Source organism: Protopterus annectens, chromosome 1.part0, assembly GCF_019279795.1.
Source record: "Protopterus annectens isolate FY-2018-M chromosome 1.part0, PAN1.0, whole genome shotgun sequence".
Lineage (NCBI taxonomy): Eukaryota > Metazoa > Chordata > Ceratodontiformes > Protopteridae > Protopterus > Protopterus annectens.
The window spans coordinates 1,884,974,672-1,884,996,127 of NC_056725.1; the positions used below are offsets into that span (position 1 = coordinate 1,884,974,672).

Below are 21,456 nucleotides of genomic sequence, written 5' to 3' on the forward strand. Positions count from 1 at the left end.
TTGGGTAGCTGGGGACTCTGTCCCACAGGTTGATGGACAAATGAAGTTAACTACTTCAGATAAAGAAGTTATGTACTCACCATAACGTTCCATCTGTGTAGGTAAACTTTATTTGTCAGCAGCCAACCCCCCCTCCATCCCACTAACCTATAGTGCGTCCTAGAAGGATTCCTTGTCCTTTTCTCCGGATAACACCAGGTTAGGAGTTGCAGGTGATCCTTTGTTGTAATATGCTGTTTTACTATAGCAAACTCGATCTGAGGTCAGAGAGGGATGGCAGGGGATTATGGGTAAGGGGAGGAGCTTGGAGCTCGGATCTTAGCTGTTTGAAGCTGCCGGCTCGGATCCGATATGGATCCAATACCCCACAGGTTGCTGACAAATGAAGTTTACCTACTCAGATGGAATGTTATGGTGAGTACACAACTTCTTTCTAGGCATCTTGGGATAGGATGTAGCCTAGAGCCAGTGAAAGCTTTTGAGCTTTAGTATGTGTCTGAGTCGAATGAAGGCGAGATTATGGACAGCAAACAAGGAACGTTATGGTGAGTACATAACTTCTTTATTTATTACTTTGGGTCTGTGGAATAAAATACTAGATTTTTCCTAGACAAACTATGTCCCAAACTTAGTTGATGTCATTTTTGCCATCAAGTGGCTCTTCGCCCAAAGACTACTCCACTTAAGGTGTGGCTGCTTCCCGTACTTGCATTTATAGCGTGACCATTGTAGACATTTCTGTCATGACACTTGTCAGACATTATTGCATAATCATTACACCAGGAGTCCATCTTCCCTGGTATACTGGTATGCCAGAAATTAAGGTTTCTGAGCTTTTCCTCTTGGATCTTCTCTTTCATGCTTGGTGTTTGTATTTGAAATTTTGACTTGTTATACACCATCCAAGGTGAATCCTCAATGTAGATATAACAGAAGAATTCTTACCATAATCATTTTTTATATGAGGGAAACACTCACTAGTTGGTCACAAATTACTGTCACTATTCCCCTGAATTTGGATGTCCCCTAATCTAGTTGCTGCTGTTAGTGCCCTGTAAAATGGCCGGGTATTTATATATGTGTATCTGTTTGCATGCATGTATAGATATAAGTGTAACTCTCTCATCTGTAGATATGTCTTAAACAATAAATCCAGATAAACTGAAGAACCAATATTCTTACATGGAAACCCGATCAGTCCAAATCAGTCCAACCAAGGAACTTCTCAAATATACCATTTATTAGGCACACAATTCACAATTGTAGACAAGTTGACCTAGGTTTCGTCTTGAACTTATACAGACTTCATCAGAACTAACACATCATACTGAAACCACTTCCCTTTATAACACTCCCAGGTTAATTGATTAATTACACTCCCACAAAATTAAAGACACATACCCATCAGACCATACATATACCTAAAAACATATATAAGCTAAAACCATGAATAAAAACATACTATAATATTACATAAAAATAAACATATAAAAATATGTAAGATGAAATCAGTACAAAATGAATAATAAAATAATTTGATTTGTTAATCCAACAATATAAGTTACAAAATGTCTAGATAAAAACAAATTTTATGGAAGAAATTTTAGCCCAGTATATATCTTAACTTTAGTAATGGGGCTAAACTAATATGGTCATTAATTCCAGGATAACTAGTGGCATTTAACCTTATTTGCCACTTAGTTTCGCTAATATCTAAATGGACATCCAATATATGCCCTTGATTATCCTTAATAACTTGCTGAATAATACAAAATTGGAATTCGTGACCTATATTTATTTTAATATGTCTTGCCAGTGCATTAGTATTTTTCATATGTTTAATGTCCAGCAAATGCTCCCCTATCCTTTCTCTAAGTGTACGACAGGTTTTTCCAATATAAAATGCCGGACACTGACTGCACTTAGCTAAATACACCACATTTCTGCTATAGCAATCATTAATGTCTACTAATAAATATAATTTCTTTCCCTAATTTAATCCTATTTCCTGATGTAAGAATATACTTGCATTTATTACATCTGCCACACTTAAAATTCCCAACCGGCCTACAAGACCTAGATGTCAATTTTAACTTACTACCCTCTAATAGATTTTTAAAAGATCTCTCCTTTCTATATACATTAATAGGAGAGGCCCTTAATTTACTATATACACTAGTATCTAATTTCAACAAATCCCAATTCCTCTGTATTATCCTCACCATAGATTCCGTGTCACAATTATATGTGGTTATAAAAAACAAACCTTCCATAATTTTATTTTCCTTTTTCACTTCAAATTCAACTAACAACTCAACTATGTCTGTACCATTTTTTAATATGGGCTGATAAATCCCTCCCTTTCTTTTATCTATAATCTCCACCTTAATAGCTTGTACCAGGGTCTCGGGGTAACCTCTTTTCAAAAACATTCCTGTAATAAAATCTAGTTCCTTTTCAAAGTTTAAGTAGTTATTAACCATTCTGGCAGCCCTGACTATCTGCCCTTTAATTATAGCCCTTTTCTGGTGGTCAGGGTGCCAGCTCTGATATTCCAAATAAGAATTCGAAAAGGTAAGTTTTCTATAAATATTTGATTTAAGACTCCTTTTATCGTTATCAACTGTCAAATGGACATCTAAATAATTTATTTCAGTATAACTATAAACAAAGGTAAATTTTAAAAAATCGACCGAACTGTTAATATATTCCAGGAATGCTTCCAACCTCTGAATGTCACCATCCCAAATTATAAAAATATCATCCAAAAATCACATATATTTCTGGATGAATTTATTAAAATCACTTTGAAATACATATTCTTGTTCCCAATAGGACATAACATAATTTGCATAAACGGGGGCATACGCTGCCCCCATTGCTACTCCAGTAGCCTGCTTATAGTAGCTGCCCTCAAAAAACAAAAACATGTTGTTTAATACCATGTCCATAAGGGATACAAAAACATTTATTTGATCCTGATCTTATTTAGCTGATTCTCCAACCATTCTAGCCCAATACTATTAGGAATCACTGAATATAAATTACAAACCTCAATAGTAAGTAAAATAGTTGAAGGGCCTATTCTCACATCATTTAGTTGGGATAAAAAATGCCATGAGTCCTTAGTAATGTAATTGAACATTTTTAACCCCCCTTGGAGATGAAAATCTAAATATTTACTTATAAAGCAAGTTTTATTCCTTTTACCATCCACAATCGGTCTGAAAGAAACATCAGTCAGACCCTTGTGAATTTTAGGAATGCCAAAAATATTGCTTATTACCGGAAAATTATTCACCAAATACTCAAAATCCATTTCATTGATTTGTCCTTGATAAAGCATATCCTTTAGCATCAGGTCGATCTTTGAATAGGCCACATGAAGTTCATTTAAAGTTATTTCTTCATATGCTTCCCCTGTTAACATCCTAAACATATAGTCTGAGTAGTCATTTTTATCCATAATCACTATTCCATTGCCCTTGTCGGGCTTCATAAAACGAATGTCCTTATTTGTGAAAAGCTCATTAAGCACTACAACTTCATCAGTCAAATTACTATACACATTTTTCACTTTGTTATTCATATTGCCTTTGAAATATTCCCGCATTTCTAACTCACAGGCCTTCTCAAACATCATCACTGTATTATTTGTGATAGGATTAAATTTGCTAGGTCTCATTAGAACACTAGCATTTACGTGTCCATCCTGTAAAAAACTCATTTTAATATTCATTTTCCTAGTTAAGTACTTTAAGTCAATAAGCACGTCAGTAATATTACCTTTCCTACCAGGAATAAAGGTAAATCCTTTAGATAATAATTCAGCATGTTTAACCTCTATTGACTTACTAGAATAATTGTACACTTTAAAATCCCTATGTTGATTAAATATAATAATGGGTTCACTAGGGCCTGTAACATAATTCGCTTCTTGTATTAAATCAATTAACCCGCTAATGTCTAAATTATTCTCGCTGTCTTCTAAAACATTTATAACATTATTCATATCAGTATTGCTATTAAATAACAATCCAGCCTTATTATTTACTAAATGCAGATCAGTAATTACGCTAGTCTCAGGCGAAAAATTTGTTTCACTGTTAAAATAAACTTCATTTGTTCCATTAATAGTCACACAATTGTTTGCATCACAATAATTTGATCCAGATAAAACCATTACATCTGAAATGTCAAAAGATTTTAATACTGTTAACATATACTGGAAGAATCACGCAGCTAAAGGTAGGCCAAAAAAGAGTTTATTTTACATGCATGGAGACCTGCCACAAAGTACTTGGTATGTCAGCAGTCTAATTTCTGTACACTTTACATGGGTTTTTATACCCTCTTCTACACATACACAGCAGCTGGTTACTAGACAAGGAATTTCAGTCAAGGCTATAAATTCACTCACTGAAACCTTAGATGGTCAAAAGTCAGACACAAGATAAGTTGGTACCTACATCAAGGTAACATCTATGCACTCCTCCTTGGTCAGAGGTCAGTCCCAAGATAGGCCTGTGCCTGGACCAAGGTAACATCTGTGCATTCCTTTCTGGTCAGCAAATTCCTTACAAGAAAAACAACTCATTTTAGCTTATTTCTTTGTACGCAATGCAGTTTCACATTTTAACCCTTCCTTATACAGGATACAGAGATGTTGAACACAAAGATTCTTACTACATTTCCCCCCTAACAACACTTTGTATCACCAGTAATACTTTTTATTCATACAGTTGTTCACATGATTCATTTTCTGTATATTCAGAATAATAAGCTTTAGTTGCATTGGCAGACAATACATTTGATATCATCATTCGGATGCAAGGAATGCAGCAACAACCCAACAGTAGGAATATAATAGCACCAACACATATAGCAATTAAGACATTCATAAGTACTGTTCCCCAATTTCCAAACCAATTTTGGAAAAAGTCAGTCAATGGGTTCTGTCCTGGTTTTGTAAGTTCAGAAACTTGTTGTAAGATCTCCAAATGACTGTCTATATCATGCATATTGTCGGGAATAAAAGAACAACACTCCTCCTGGATAAGAGCGCAAGTACCTCCTTTCGCCGCTAGGGTGAAATCGAGCGCCATACGATTCTGCAACACTACAGTCCTCATTGCAGTTAACTCATCCGTCACCAATTCTAGCGCAGAAAAAGTTGCATTGCTCAGAGTTTCTAACAGTTTTGACAGTTTTCTGAGCTCCCAAATAGATTTTACTGTCCCATAAGCTGGAAGAATACCAGCCCAAGAAATAATATTATCGCCCAAGTCCATGTGTGACAGCCCCTTGCTGCTACTATGGGCCAAATCGTGGTGATGGATCCAGGATGCATCAACATTACCTACAGGATTAGCAGGTTTATTAACAGCACGTACATTTTGTATTTTACCTTGGGGAAGAGAAAATGTACGTCTTATAGCTGGTGCTAAATAGCCCAAAAAACAACTGCCTGACCAATTCCTTGGTAACCATTTGTATGCCTTTCTACCACAGATAAAATAACAATCATTTACTTTAAGTGTAATATTGACTGGAACAGAATGATTTCCTTTATCTTGCAGCCCTTTAAACAACAGATCATACACAGATAACATTTTTTCAAAGAAACTTGTGTCATTAATAAGCCCTGTACTATTAATAAGCACTTTTATGGGCTTGAAACTCGTTGCACAGTGTCCATCTATTGTACAGTTATGAATTATGGTTACATTACATTGACTCCATCCAACCTTAATTTTTCCAGATCTTTGGAAACATACAGTTCCATTTTGGCGACCCATGAGGGGTAGTGCTATTTTGTCCTTTAAGGCTACGTTTGAAGTTTCAAACAGTAAATTAGTCCATGTATCATTTGCCCCCAAAGGGACTGTACCTAACATCAGACCACCATGTATAGTAGGGATAGCTGTGCATATCCAACAATTTGAAACATTAAAAGACAAAGCATATGCATATTTAATAGCTTGGTACGTATTAAAGGGTGGATGCCAAGCTGTATTTTCATCTCTCTTCACTTGGCTAGTTTTGTTTGAAAATAAAAATGGCCAAAACAGAAAAACAACACTCACACTTACTAGTAACAAAATTATTTTGCAATGCCTTTGTGGGAAGGGCTGCTCCCTTCCGGTATTTTTCTGCATTGCTACAATAGTCAAAAAATTCACACAGACAGAACTACTACTCAGTGTTCCTCAGGGGAACTCAGGTTTTTTTCTAGCTCAAACTGTTTAACAATTTTGCAATGTGTCAGGTGGATCCATGATGGTCGCTCCTTTATTCGGACTGCTGTGGGTGTCGAAATCAAAACCTGGTATGGACCTTCCCACTTCGGTGAGGCCCACGTTTTCCTCTTGACAATTTTAATCCACACCCACTCCCCCGCTTTCACTTCCAGGATCCTGTTGTTGTTCTGATCTGAAAAATAATCATTCGTTAGAGAAGTGTTAGTTTTTGTCAGCATTTTCCTCATGTAATCTGCTATCTCTTCACCCCCCTCACGTTCCGCAGGCAAAAGACCTTGCCACTGCAGGACGTAATAAGTTCTCCCGTATAGTAGTTCAAATGGTGTGACCCCTTTTGAAGTGGGAGTGGTACGCATTGACAGGAGTGCCAGAGGTAAGCAGTTTATCCAAGACTGATGTGTCTCGGCCATGAGTTTACGTAACTTGCCTTTGAGAATGCCATTATGGCGTTCAACCAACCCTGCTGACTGTGGGTGGTAGGCACAATGGTGTTTTAACTCAATTTGAAAAATGGCAGCCAGCTTTTGAATAACTTGGTTTACGAAATGTGTACCATTATTAGAATAGATGCGTGTAGGTAGCCCAAAATGAGGGATAATGTTATTTGTAAGGGCCTTGGCTACTGACAGTGCATCTGAAAAGCTTCTACCCATTTTATAAACGCATCAATAATGACTAACACAAATCGCTTCTGTTGAACAGGAGTTAGTTCAATAAAATCCATACAGATTGTGTGAAATGGATACGGAGGCAGCGGAAAAGCTGCTGGGGTGATCCGCACCCCACCACCATGGTATCGTGCACAAAGCAGGCACAATAAACAAAATCGTTTAGCATACGCTATAAAGCCCTTGGTCCAGAAAATTTGCTGGATTATCTGAACCATAGCAGCAGGGCCCAGATGAGATGGGCCATGCGTCACTAATGAGGCATACCTAAAAAGGTTTGTTGGCAAGACATACTTATCATTTGGACCTACAAAAAAACTCCCTGCTTTTGAATAGCCCCATATTTAACCCATTGCTGTTTTTCCTGAACTGTACTAAGTTCCTGCATTACCTGTAAAGTTTGTAGATCAAATTTATCTGTAGGATGAAGTTTTTTCTGTGTGGTCTCGAGTGCAAAAGTAGAGGTTAAGGCTACACTTTTTGCAGTTTTGTCAGCTAGTGCATTTCCAAGTGATACTGGATCCTTGGCATTTGTGTGTGCTGCGCACTTACAGATGGCCAATCCCCGTGGCAGTTGGACAGCTTGTAAGAGGCTAAGGATTAAATCCTTGTGGGTTATTTCCTTTCCTGAGGCTGTAACCATTCCCCTATTTTTCCATTGCTGTGCAAAGACATGGACCGTAGAAAAAGCATACTGACTATCTGTGTAGATAGTAACTGCCTTATCCTTGGAAATGGTGCATGCTCTTGTCAAAGCAATCAATTCAGCCGCCTGTGCGGACAGGTTCCTGGGGAGAGGATTTGCCTCTAGTACCTTAGTCTCAGTTGTGACTGCATAACCCACTTGTGTAATACCTGCCTCATTCTTACGTGCTGACCCATCTACAAACAGGGTCCAATCTGAATTTGCCAAAGGTTGATCCTTAAGGTCTGGTCTTGGTAAGACATTAGAGTGTATTAAGTCTAAACACACGTGAGGGGCACCATCGTCAGCTGTAGGTAACAGCGTGGCTGGATTAAGAGTGGTGCATCGCTCAATGGTCATGTGTGGTTGTGATAGTAACGTTGTCATGCAGGACAAATGTCTGCTAGGAGAGAGAAAGGTAACTTTATCCTGTAGAAGTATTACCGCGACAGAGTGTGGTACTCGTAAGGTAAGGTCATGAAACAAAACTAGGGTTGCAGACGCCTGCACGGCCAGTGCAGCTGCGACTACTGCTTGTACACAGTGTGGCAACGATCGTGCCACTGTGTCCAGTTTACTGGAATAAAAAGCTAATGGTCTCAACTTATCCCCATAAGTTTGCAACAGAACCAATGTCATAAAGCCCTGCTTACAATCTACTGTGTGAACAAAAGGTTTTGTATAGTCAGGGAAGCTAAGTCTTGCAGATCCTGCTATCAGTTGCTTTACCCTAGTAAATGCCTGTATTGCCTTATCCGTCCATTGCAGCGCGTCATGTGCTGCCATGGGAAGTGCAAAAATAAGTTCCGAAAGGGAACTTACTTCCTCTGCATAGTTGGGAATCCAACTACGACAAAAATTTGTTATTCCTAAAAATGACATTTTTTTTTTTCGTACTGGGCATTGGTGCCTGTAAAATAGCTTCTTTTTTACAGCTATATAGTTGTCTACCAGCATTTGAAATGGTATAGCCTAGATATCGTACTTCAGTTTTACAAAATTGTAATTTAGATTTGTTTACCTTATGTCCCTTTTTCACCAAGAAATGCAATAACCGGATAGTTTTGGACTCACAGACAGCCTCCGTGGGTGCAGCCAGTAAGATGTCGTCCACGTACAATAGTAGATGACAACCATGCTCTGGTTGAAACTGTGCTAGGTTTGTCGACATTTTTTGCGAAAAGATTGTAGGGCCTTCACAATATCCCTGTGGCAGTCTTGTGTATGTGTACCGCTTGCTCATAAACGTAAAAGCGAACCAAAACCTACTATCTTCCTGTAGAGGGATAGAAAAAAATGCGTTACTGATATCAATGACAGAAAAATACTTATCTGTGGGAAGGATATCATTTAACAAAACAGATGGGTCTGGGACCATAGGAGCCCTTGGTACCACAGCAGCATTCACAGCCTGCAGATCCTGTACCATTCTCCAGGTCCCGTCCGGTTTCCTTACTGGGAACAAGGGTGTGTTACACGGTGAATCTGTGCATGGAATTAAAACCCCAGCTCGTAGTAGAGCCGTGATCACTGGTAGAATGCCTTCTTCTGCCTTTTTACTTAATGGATACTGACGCTTGTGAGGTCTAAAATCGGATTTTGGAGTTATTTTAACCTGTCCTGCTGTTTTTATTAGCCCAATGTCATGTTGCCCGCGGGACCATAAGGAGTCTGGCACTGACTGTAAATTTAATTCTTCCTGCGGGGTTAGGAGATATAGTCAGAATGGCCCTCCCCCAGGAGGTGCACTGTTGGTCTAGCCTGGGTGACCCAATTTAGTCTTTGTACCTGAACTCCTTTACATGGCAATTGTTTTGGCGTCATTTTAGCCCATTCAGTAAATTTCCTCCCCACCAGATACCATGCCATTTGTTCCTCCCTTGTTACAGAGACATGTGCAATGGAATTATTGCGAAAAAGTAACTGCATATCTTTTGTAAGACTGCATGTAACTGCAGAATTTCCTAATTTATCCCAATAGAGATTTTGTAACAGGATTTTTGTGACCTTGTGTTTAAAGAATTGCTCTTCATATTTGTCGTCTGGTCCTACATACTTTCTGTAATACATGGTACAGTGTAGTTGTTTAGCTACCACTGGCGGTTGGGTGCCATATTTGCTTAAGGCCAAATTAGTTAGCTCATTTACTACATTTTGTGGTCCAGTTTCAACAAGATCATTACTGTACCAGTAGTGTAAATCACCCTGCCCCACCTGTAACATAACATATTGAATTTCTACTCATTTGGCTAGAACCCCTGATGCCGTCGGCACAGCTGCTATGCCAAACACGTGCATTAAATCTCTCCCTAATAAGTTTACAGGGCAAATTTTGGAGATAATGACTCGAAACCTGATAGTTTGGTTAGTTTCAGGGTCCGTGAACCATAAGGGTTTAGATAGTGGTTCCTTATAAATGCGGCCATTTGCTGCCTTGACTAATACATAGTCATCAGAAGTTACATCGGATGGCACTGCAGAATTTTTTAGCAGGGTCCTGGAGGCCCCTGAGTCACACAAAAATTCTACATCCTTTTCTTCTACTTGAAGTGTGATTATCGGTTGTGCCTCTAGCTGCATAGTTACAGCCAGCGCTGTTAAATTAACAACCTGATATTCGCCTTCTTCTGAAAAATCAGTCATTTCATTCTCCCATCCTGCACATTCTCCCTTACCCTCTTCGTTTACGTCCTCAAAAGCTTCCTCTTCACTCTGCCTTATTGAGTCTGGCCCATCAGTCTTTTTGTCCGGGTCTGATTCACCTCCACCACCATCATATAGTCATGCTGACTCATGATCCGGGGTGGTTTTAGTTCTTCCAGAAGACCGGCAATCCCTCACAAAATGTCCCTTTTTACCACATTTGAAACCTTCTCCTCTCTTCTGTCTGCCTTCATAATCTTCGGAGTGTCCCACATTCCCTCTTCCTCTGCCCCTGCCTCTGCCCTTTCCTCTACCCCTGTTAGTTGGACCTTGCAGTAGCATAAGTGTCCCATCTTCACTCACTGTAAAGGTTTGAGCTTGTTTTTTTTTCCTTTTTTCTAAATATTTTTCTGCATGTCTTGCCTACTCCAGTAAGGGTTGCAGACGTGCCGTCCTATGGTCTATCATATGTTTGTGAATGAAGTTACTGATTGCAGTTCTACATCCTTTTAAAAAGGCATTTTTTAACTGTTGTTCATAAGGTGAATCATTTTTTTGATCGGGTGGTTTGTTCATTCCACTATGGTTATCAAAACACTGGGTAAGTCTCTGCAAATAGTTGTCTACTTTTTCATCGTCTGCTTGTACACATCTATTGATACAGGTCCAGTCTGCCCTAGGCTTTCATTTATCCATAATACGGGTTAGTAAATCCTTAACCTGCTTTTGGCATGAGTCTGAATTGTAGGCAAGTGGTCTATCATCTTCCCTGGTTATGGGGTTCCAGTCCCCACAGACCAGGTGCCAGTCGGGACCCAAAATTTATTGAACTACTTGTTCCGTTTCTACGGCATTTAGCTTATAACTTTCTATCATGCCTGCAATATCCTCACAAAACTTGGTCATATCTAACCTAGGGTGTGGTATTCCTTCTACAGCTTTTCGAATGTCTTCCCGCGTCCAGGGTCGATAGACTAAAATGGTGGGACCCTGTCCGGACGTACCCGCTTGCGGATTTGCAACTTCTATGATGGGATACTCTGTGGATGCCGAATTGACTTCGGCTTCCTTTTGTGTCAATTCTGATGTATCTATATTATGGTTCCGGAGTTCCAGGGTTTTACCTACTTGTTTTGTCAGTACTACGGGGGGTACAGTTTTATCCTGATTCTCTGTGTCATCTTCCTGATACTGGGGTGGACTAACCCTGTCTTCAGTGACGTCAGGATACAAGGGTGGGGCTGTTGGTTTACGACAGACAATAGATGTTTCGTCATCTTCTTTGTGGACAAAAAATGCACTTTTTGCACTCGAGCCACTACTTCCCTTATTTGAAAATTGTTCCTTATATCTCTTATTAGCTTCTTCTAACCATTTCTGTGCTTGAGGAAATCCTACCTTTTTTTGTTTCTTAACCTTACCTCCCATGTCCCTGCGCAGGTCTCTCACTAGATTTTGACATTCTGATCTATTTAAGGTACCACTAAACCCATAATTTTTCTTCCATTTTTTCATATATTTTAAGTTTTTCGGATGTAATTTAAACATATATTCCTCATCCTCAGTCCTTTTATTTGAGCAGCCCTTACTAACACAACAACTGCTTCCTATTCCCATTTTTCTTATTTAAAAGAAAAACTGTTTCCTTTTCCTGAGATCTCTACCGGTTTTTTGTAAAATTTTAAACAGAAGAAATTCCTTTATGACTAGTCCCTTAAAAAAAACTTTTACAAAAAAAAAGCTTACCTTACTGCGGATCTTCCGTCCTCGTTCGTCACCATCCCACGGATCGAATCTGAGTGACTGGCCTCTACTTACGACTTCTTCGTCGGAGGTCTTTCCGTTCAAGGGAGCCTGAGATTCGTTCTCCCCTTCCTGTACAGGTTTTTCAGTCCCTCTTATGCGATTCGTACCGTGAAGAGGTGGCCCCATGTTGGGCGCCAGAAATGTCAAAAGATTTTAATACTCTTAACATATACTGGAAGAATCATGCAGCTAAAGGTAGGCCAAAAAAGAGTTTATTTTACATGCATGGAGACCTGCCACAAAGTACTTGGTATGTCAGCAGTCTAATTTCTGTACACTTTACATGGGTTTTTATACCCTCTTCTACACATACACAGCAGCTGGTTACTAGACAAGGAATTTCAGTCAAGGCTATAAATTCACTCACTGGAGCCTTAGATGGTCAAAAGTCAGACACAAGATAAGTTGGTGCCTACATCAAGGTAACATCTATGCACTCCTCCTTGGTCAGAGGTCAGTCCCAAGATAGGCCTGTGCCTGGACCAAGGTAACATCTGTGCATTCCTTTCTGGTCAGCAAATTCCTTACAAGAAAAACAACTCATTTTAGCTTATTTCTTTGCACGCAATGCAGTTTCACATTTTAACCCTTCCTTATACAGGATACAAAGATGTTGAACACAAAGATTCTTACTACATAAACCATCACTCATTGCGGTATCTACAGTCTGGTAAATACTTACATTTAATAACGAATCAGTCATTTCGCTATAGGGGGTCCATCCACCCCTTCAGCATCCATTACTACTGTTAATACCTCCATGTTTTGAAATTCTGCTAACTCGCCAATGTTCCCTAACCGTAGTTTGTCTTCAATTCTACCACCCACACTTGATGTTCTCGACTGAACCGTCATATGGGCCAAACCACCCGACGCTTCTATCTCCAGGCCTGGCGAAAATCCTCATGCTGTTTTCGCTGCGGACCCCATTTCTTAGGTCTGGCTCCCTGGTCCACGTGTCTCTGTCTCCTCTCTCATCCATTGTGAGTAATTCCCTTCTCGGTTATGCAACCGTTCAGAACGCCTCGGACCCTCTTCCATAGCATGTTCGTCATGCTGGAGATGCGCATCCCTTCATGATGACATCATTTTCCCTTCTTTTTCATTTAGATTACCAGTTGCTGATTCCATGTAATTACGATTACTCTTAGACAAGGGATACACCCTCTGATTACGATATTCATCAGTATCCCTCTGTATTTTACATGTTTTCCTTTGGAATATAGTATAACAGTCATTTTCAAATGAATTTAAAATGTTTTGATAATTGGTTAAATAATGCTCGAAATTCAAATCACTTAGTATAGTGTCATTGTCCTGCTCCAATTCATTCATTAAACGAACTATAACTTCGTCATTGTATTTTATCATTATTCTCATTAACTCCAACCCTGTTTGATCAAAAAGCTTATGTACTTCCTGGATCATTGCCTCGTTCCCAGAAATACCATTTGGATATCTCCATAATCTTAGTCCCCGAGGCACTAAGTCTAGTTCAATATTCCTACTCAGATATCCGTTTTCTAACTGGAGCTTTTTCATAGTATGCAATTTCTTTTCAAAACTTTTTAATTGTTCTACTAAAGTCAGGTTAACTTTTGAGCCTGTTTTATGACTATTTGAACCATTCTGAAAATCAAATTTTAGATTTTTCCACTGCATTTTATCCAAATGATTTTCCATAAAACCACTAGCTGCTAAAACATTTCTCTTACCGGTCTGTACATTGACATGTTCATTGGCATTCGCCTCCTTATTAACAGACTTAATTGTTGTGGGAGTAGGCTGTGTTAACGGTAAGCCCAGACTACCTAGACTACCCAAATTTTGGGGGGAGCCAAGGGATGATGCCTGTTGTTGCTCCACCAAAGTTTTGATTTGCTCCGTATGCTCAGACGGTTGTTCATTAATTTTGAGTAGTAGCTCCATGATGTCTGAATTGGCCTCCCCAGATTCCATGATGCCAAACAAAAAATCCAGATAAACTGAAGAACCAATATTCTTACACGGAAACTCGATCAGTCCAAATCAGTCCAACCAAGGAACTTCTCAAATATACCATTTATTAGACACACAATTCACAATTGTCGACAAGTTGACCTAGGTTTCGTCTTGAACTTATACAGACTTCATCAGAACTAACACATCATACTGAAACCACTTCCCTTTATAACACTCCCAGGTTAATTGATTAATTACACTCCCACAAAATTAAAGACACATACCCATCAGACCATACATATACCTAAAAACATATATAAGCTAAACCATGAATAAAAACATACTATAATATTACATAAAAATAAACATATAAAAATATGTAAGATGAAATCAGTACAAAATGAATAATAAAATACTTTGATTTGTTAATCCAACAATATAAGTAAAATATACCAAATGTTTAGATAAAAACAAATTTTATGGCAGAAATTTTAGCCCAGTATATATCTTTATATATATCTTGGGAGTGTAATTAATCAATTAACCTGGGAGTGTTATAAAGGGAAGTGGTTTCAGTATGATGTGTTAGTTCTGATGAAGTCTGTATAAGTTCAAGACGAAACCTAGGTCAACATGTCTACAATTGTGAATTGTGTGTCTAATAAATGGTGTCTTAAACAATGTAGGTTTCCAGTCTTTATTTTTTAACTCCATGGAAGTGTGCTTAGTCAGTAGTTGGGGTGAACTAGGGTTTCGTAACTAGGTGTGCTTTTCTAGTTTGGCATCTGGTGCTGTGACATGTGCTTGTGTACACACATCCCCAGTAGGAGAGGATGAACTCAGCTTTCCTTAATGTATCTATGACTGTCTCATAGATCGGCTGATATGGTAAGAATGTTTGTTTAAGATTCTCGGAAATGTACATTTTTTTTTACTTGCTAAACAGGTGGTAAGTGCTATTTTTTATGAACCTGATATTTGAATTGTAGGAAGATGTTAAATTGCCAATCTCGCCTTCATTCTTGCTGGATGGGTTCGGAGCCGAACCTCGGCTCCGACTCGGCCTAATACTAAAGCTCGAGAGCTATTTTTACCGGCTCGAGGCTATGCTATGTTCCATAATGCTAGGCGTCATATACCAAGATCTCGTTTGCCGCTTCAGCTACGAGGTTGCGTTTTCACCGGCTCCAGGTCGTATTTAAAATTTTTTATATTTAGTTAGATTTTGATTGATATTTTTTCCCTAGATCTTTTCTAGTAGTGTTAGTAGTCTCCCGACTAGTCTTCCCTCCCTTTATTAATAGTTTTCCTACTCTTTTCCACCATTAAGATGGTTAGGCCTTTACCCCCCCCCCCCACCTTTATAGTAGGTTTGTACAGGTTCCTTTCAGTAGGTGTGTGTGTGGAATTTTGTTTTGTTTTATTGTAGTAACTTTAAGAGTGTCTTTCAAGTGTTGTGTGTGTGTTTGTATACTTGTTTAGACTTTTTTGTCCCGTTCCTGTGGTATCATGTCTAAGGATACCAAGATATCGGGATTCAAGAAGTGTGACTCGTGCTGTCAGAAGATGTCTCTGACAGATGGTCACACTTGTGTGTATTGTTTGGGCACTCTGCACCTGCAGGACTCTTGTTCCATCTGTCATGCTTTTAGCCCAAAGAGTCTTGCAGGAGCGCAGAAATAAGCTCATCCTAAGGGGCTTATTGAAGCCCGAAGGTTCTCCTACCAAGCCTCTATCAGGAAAACCTTCTAAGCCCACCAAACCGTCGGCTCCATGTCTGGAGCCAGCGCCGATCGGACCTTCTTCTGCCTCGTCAGTTCCGGCCGGAACCGATACATCGAGGCCTCAGTCGGCTCCGACCTTGGCGTCGGAGCCGTCTCCAAGCCGAAAGCGCTCCCGATCTACTTCATTGGAGTCCGTCAGGTCGGCTCCGAAGTCCCCTTTGCTGTCGGAGTGGAGCCATAGGTCTCACTCCTCTAGATCCTCCAGGCTTTTGGACCACGACCTCGAGAGGGTAGGCTTTTGAAGTCGCAGGTGCTCGCCCAGTTATTGCATAGCCCGTCTCAACAGACAGCAGCTTCCCCAGTGCCTGCTCCAGTTCCTCCTCCGACTATTCCTTCGAGCTCGGAGCCGGAGGCCATCGGGGTTGGTACCGTGGGGACGTCGGAACCGATTCCATCCTTATCGGTTCCTTCTTTGGCTCTGATCCCTTCATTGGCTCCGTCCTTGGAGGGATCCGGGCGCCGGGACTCCCTCGTTGGTTCCGAGGGGGCGAGTGGCATCGGACCCTTGTCCGACCCCGTTCTCCCTCTCGGAGCATCGGTGCAGGTGAGCTTGGCCCCGACATCGGCCTCGGAGCCGTCCCTCTCGGTGCCGGGAGGAGCTCTCATCTCTTCGGAGTTGGGTCCCTCCTCTTTGCCTTATAGGGCGCCTTTGAGGTCATGAGGAGCGTGCTGGCTCCTATACCAGCGCCACGGTCGGCTCCATCGGCCCCTCCTTCCATGGTGCCTGCTTCGGCCTCTGCCTACCCTCCCAAACCCAAGCGTGGAGAACCAACGCTCCAGGTCGCCCCATTGGGCATATCCTCCTCTTCTGAGGCCTCCCCTGATCCTGCGGGGGAGCCCCCTCTGAAGAGGGCATGCAAGAGGAAGCATGTGGACTCCCCGGAGTCAGTGACATCTGATACCGACCTGGATGATTCGGAAGGGTCCCCAAGGTCCCCCTCTGAGGATGTCTCATTTTTTTGACATCCTAGAGATCCTTAAACAGAGGGGGAACTGGTCTGCCTTCAACCCTTCCGAGGATGAGTCGGTGTACCTGGAAGCGTTCGGTTTTCACCCTTCCACCTCCTGGGTGTCCCCGCCTTTAGACCCATTCATGGAGGTGGTGGCTCGGAAGGCGTGGACGGCTCCGGATACTATGAAACCAACTCCCCGGAGGCCCACAAAATTTATTACAGCCCCTTCGGACAAGCAGTTTTTCACTAAGGGCGTCCCCGTTGATACCATGGTGGTGGCGGCGGCCACTAAGGAGTTGGCTGACCCTTCAGTTCCTGTCCATCCTCCTAATAAGGAATCTAGGACTATGGATAGGTACGGCAAGCGGATGTTTTCTTCAGCGACCTTTGCCATGCGTTCGCTGAATTATTTGTGCCATTTCACCCATCTTCAGAGAGACCTTCTCAAAGAACTAGGTGATACCTTACAGGACCCATCAGCTGCGGGGTCTCAGGAAAAGATCAACTCCCAGCTAGGGACCCTGAACTCTATTGTAAACTCCTCCATGCTGCTCATTTCCTATGTCACCGATGGAGCGAGTAGGGATGCAGGCACGGGCGTTGCTGTAAGGAGACACGCCTGGATGCGGCTTTGCAACTTTGCTGACCCCTTCAAGGCGTCCTTCACTAACACCCCCTTTGACGGTTCTGCCTTGTTTGGACCTCAAGTGAAGGATACATTGACCAGGTGCGAGCAGGAAGGCAAGACTCTCTCTACCATAGGAGTCCGTTTTTCTACCCCTTCTAGACCATACCCTAAGGGTCAGAAAGGTGGGAAAATGTGGTTCCGCAAACCTCAGGGAGTACTACCTGATGCACGTGGTGAGCTTCCCTCCAGAGGCAGAGGAGGGAACAATAATAGACGCCGCCCGAGGGGCAGGGGGGGGTCCGCAGAATCAGGGTAGCAGAGAATCTTTCTCTGACAAACCCTTCCAGCACCCCTGAGGAGCTGCCCGGCTGTCCACCTTCGCAGTCGGGGGAAGACTATCACTGTACCCAGAAGCCTGGCATTCCCTCACGCAAGACAAATGGGTACGGTCGATCATGTCCAAGGGCTACAGAATTCCCTTTATTCACACCCCACAACAGCCAAAAGGACCACTTCCAGACGTTCCTCCCGGTCTGAGGGATTTAGCAGCACTAGAAATGTCAAAGCTGCTAAGAAAAAGGGCCATCCAGCCAGTCCCAGCAGACCAACAAGGATCCGGTATCTACCCCAAGTTCTTTTTGGTACCAAAAATGACAGGGGACTGGAGACCCATTTTGGATCTCAGCAGGCTGAACAAGTCGGTTCAAAGAACGAGGTTCTGGATGGTCACGCTACAGTCCATTGTACCCTTTCTGGGTCAGGACAATTGGATGTGCTCTATAGACCTTCAGGATGCGTACTACCATATCAAGATGAACAGGCGCTCCAAAAGGTTTCTCTGCTTCCGGCTAGGAGCCAGTCACTACCAATTCAGAGCCCTGCCCTTTGACATCACCACAGTCCCCAGGGTGTTTACCAAATGCATGGCAGTGGTTGCGGCTCACCTGAGCCGACAAGGATTCCAGGTGTTTCCATGTTTAGACGACTGGCGCCTTACTGCCACCACCAGGCATCAACTACTCCAATCCAGAGATTATGCTGTACAAACGTGCAACGCGCTAGGTATCTCTATAAATTTCTAAAAGTCTGCATTGTCGCCTTGTCAGTATATTACCTTCATAGGCGCCGTTTTAAACACAGTGGAGCTCACAGCAAAACTACCCACACAAAGAGTTTCAGACATTCGCAGCCATGTTCAGATCCTATTACAGGAGAGCAGAGTCCAAGCCAGATTTGTACTAAAAACACTTGGTCTCATAGCAGCAGCAATCACTTTACTCCCCCTAGTGCGTTTTCATATGTGGATTCTGCAGTGGATGCTATTTTCCCAGTGGTCCTTTCAGCAGCTCCCCATGTCACACACTATTCTAATCACTCAGTCGTGCAAAAGACACCTTTCTTGGTGGACGGTCTCCCCTCAGGTACTCCAGAGCAGACCTGTGGTTCTTCCTCCTCCTGTTGTCACTGTGACAATGGATGTCCCTGATCGGGTGAGGGGGGGCATTTTCGGGGCAGGACAGTCCAGGGCACGTGGCAACCCTTCGAATACCACTTGCACATAAATGTCTTGGAAATGCGAGCGGTACTTTTAGCGTTGCAGGCCCTTCAGGACTCTCTACCCACCGGGACTATGGCAATTCAAACAGACAATATGTCTGTAGTGTGGTACATCAACAAGCAGGGCGGAACCAGATCCTACCCCCTATGTCGAGAAGCACTCAGACTTTGGCAATGGGCGATCTCTTCTCAACGGTTTCTGGTAGCAATGCATATTCCCAGGAAGTCCAACGTCATAGCAGACAGACTGAGCAGAGCCATTCTCATGCCTCACGAGTGGTGTCTCAACCAGACAGTAGCGGAAAGAATTTTCAGAAGGTGGGGTCAGCCTTGCTGCAACCTTTTTGCAACACCTCTAAACAGCAAGTGCCCAGACTTCTTCACCCTCTTCCCTCTCCCAGGTCTACCCCCCAGAGACGCTGTAGTTCACGATTGGCCCCAGGGTCTTCTGTATGCATTCCCCCCCTTTCCCTTGATTACTCAATTAATCCAGAAAGCAACTGCCTTGAGAGCCAGGATGATCCTCATTGCCCCTTACTGGCCTCGACAAATTTGGTTTCCGTTCCTGCAACGCCATCTACTGGAGCAGCCCTGGCATCTGGACCCAGTGCCAGATCTTCTGACCCATCAATCAGGAGGGCTGCATCAGTCCCTTTGATCTCTCAACCTCACAGCTTGGTTACTCCACTTCTAACCCTAGCCAAGCTTCCCCTTCTCTCTCAACCAGTTCGCGATATCATCCTCGCTTCTCACAAGTCTACTACCAGAAAGACTTATGCTAGCAAATGGAAGCGTTTCTCTGTCTGGGCAGGGGAAAAACACGTGGACCCCTTTACGGCTCCTGTCCAGACAGTTCTAGAGTTTCTAGCAGAACTCTTTCGATTGGGCTCCTCCTCAGCTACCATCAGAGTTCAACTGGCAGCTATTGCAAATTTCCACGTTGGCTTGTCAGAGACCAGCATCATGTCCACAAACTTTGCAAAGCCTTTTTAAAAGGAACCCTTTTACTTAGGCCCCCGGTTAAGGACTCTCCCCCACCGTGGAACTTAAATTTGGTACTGTCTTCTTTAATTCTTCCTCCCTTTGAGCCGGCGGCTTCTTGTTTATTGAAGTTGCTCTCGTGGAAAACACTCTTCTTAATAGCCATCACCTCAGCAAGAAGGGTCTCGGAACTTCAAGCCCTTTGCGTTTGCCCTCCTTATCTTGTTTTTCACAGACAGTGTATCACTTGGGACTAATCCGTCTTTTTTACCCAAAATAATCTCAGAGAAAAATCTGAATCAGACCATAGATCTTCCAGTCTTCTTCCCAAATTTCACCAATAGAGCTGAACGAAAGTTACATTGTTTGGACGTTCACTGTCAATTACGCTTCTACCTGGATAGAACTAAGCAGATGAGAAAATCAAACCAGCTCCATGTTAGTTGTCTTCTTCTCGCCTTCTTTCTTGCGTCCCACCCTCCATCCCCCTAGCCTGGGAAGATCTAGAATACCTTGTGAGAATTATTGCCACCTCAGTTATTTCCCCAGCTAGCTCCCTTGCTCCCTCCCTTTTGCTAGCTCTTCTAGAGGGGTTTATATATATATATATATATATATATATATATATATATATATATACACACACATATATATATATATATATATATATATATATATATATATATATATATATAGCTTTCTCTTTTTTGTATCTATGATTAGGTGGATTAATTCTCTGTTGTGGTGGGGCATATATGTCCATAGTGTTACCTATCAAACGAGATCTGGGTATATGACGCCTAGCATTATGGGACATAGCATAGCCTCGAGCCGGTAAAAATAGCTCTCGAGCTTTAGTATTAGGCCGAGTCGGAGCCGAGGTTCAGCTCCGAACCCATCCAGCTAGAAAGAAGGCGAGAAGAAGACAACTAACGTGGAACGTTATGGTAAGTACATAACTTCTCATTGTGCTCCAAACTGACACATCTGTACTCTGAGTACTTTTCTTTTTGGGTTTGATAACTTGATCAGATGACTTGTAAAGATGTTTTCAACATATGTAGACCTCTTGTCATGTTACATTAAATTTCTGGTCCTCCTGTATTGGTGGAAATTGTTGGGTTTATGTGAGAAAATGTTGGAAAGGGTTTGGGGTTGTATAAATTCATTATAATAAACAGCAGTATTTTCTCACTTCTCAGGTCAGAAGGCCACTTGTGTTTGCCTGTACACTACACATACTCCTTTTCAGAAGCATTACAGAAGCTTTGTTCTGGACACTTCAGGTATGATTTCAGATTTCTTTCCTGGGATATACATTTAGGTGTTAAAAATCTCTTGATTATTTTTACACCAGAGCTACTAAGTCATTTTATTAAAGTAGGAGTGATGCATGTAATGAGTGAAATTTATTGGAAAAATAAGGCAAACCACACCAGATTTTGGTTATCACAGTACCTGCAAAAACAGTGTTTAGGCTGCTTCTGAAGTTATTTTGACCCTACCTTCTGTGATTTTGGGACCTTTGTTCCCAAGTAAATTGTGTTAAG

At 41.8% G+C, this 21,456-nt stretch overlaps 1 protein-coding gene across 2 annotated transcripts in view; it reads left to right on the top strand.

Moving 5' to 3' along the window:
* Positions 1-21,456, top strand: part of NADK2 (NAD kinase 2, mitochondrial) — a 1,215,936-nt gene that overhangs the window by 691,731 nt on the left and 502,749 nt on the right. For both annotated transcript variants that reach the window (XM_044069966.1, XM_044069965.1), the window contains one exon: positions 21,109-21,192. In XM_044069966.1, the coding sequence (XP_043925901.1) occupies positions 21,109-21,192 (84 nt within the window). The remainder of the gene's footprint in view (positions 1-21,108; positions 21,193-21,456) is intronic.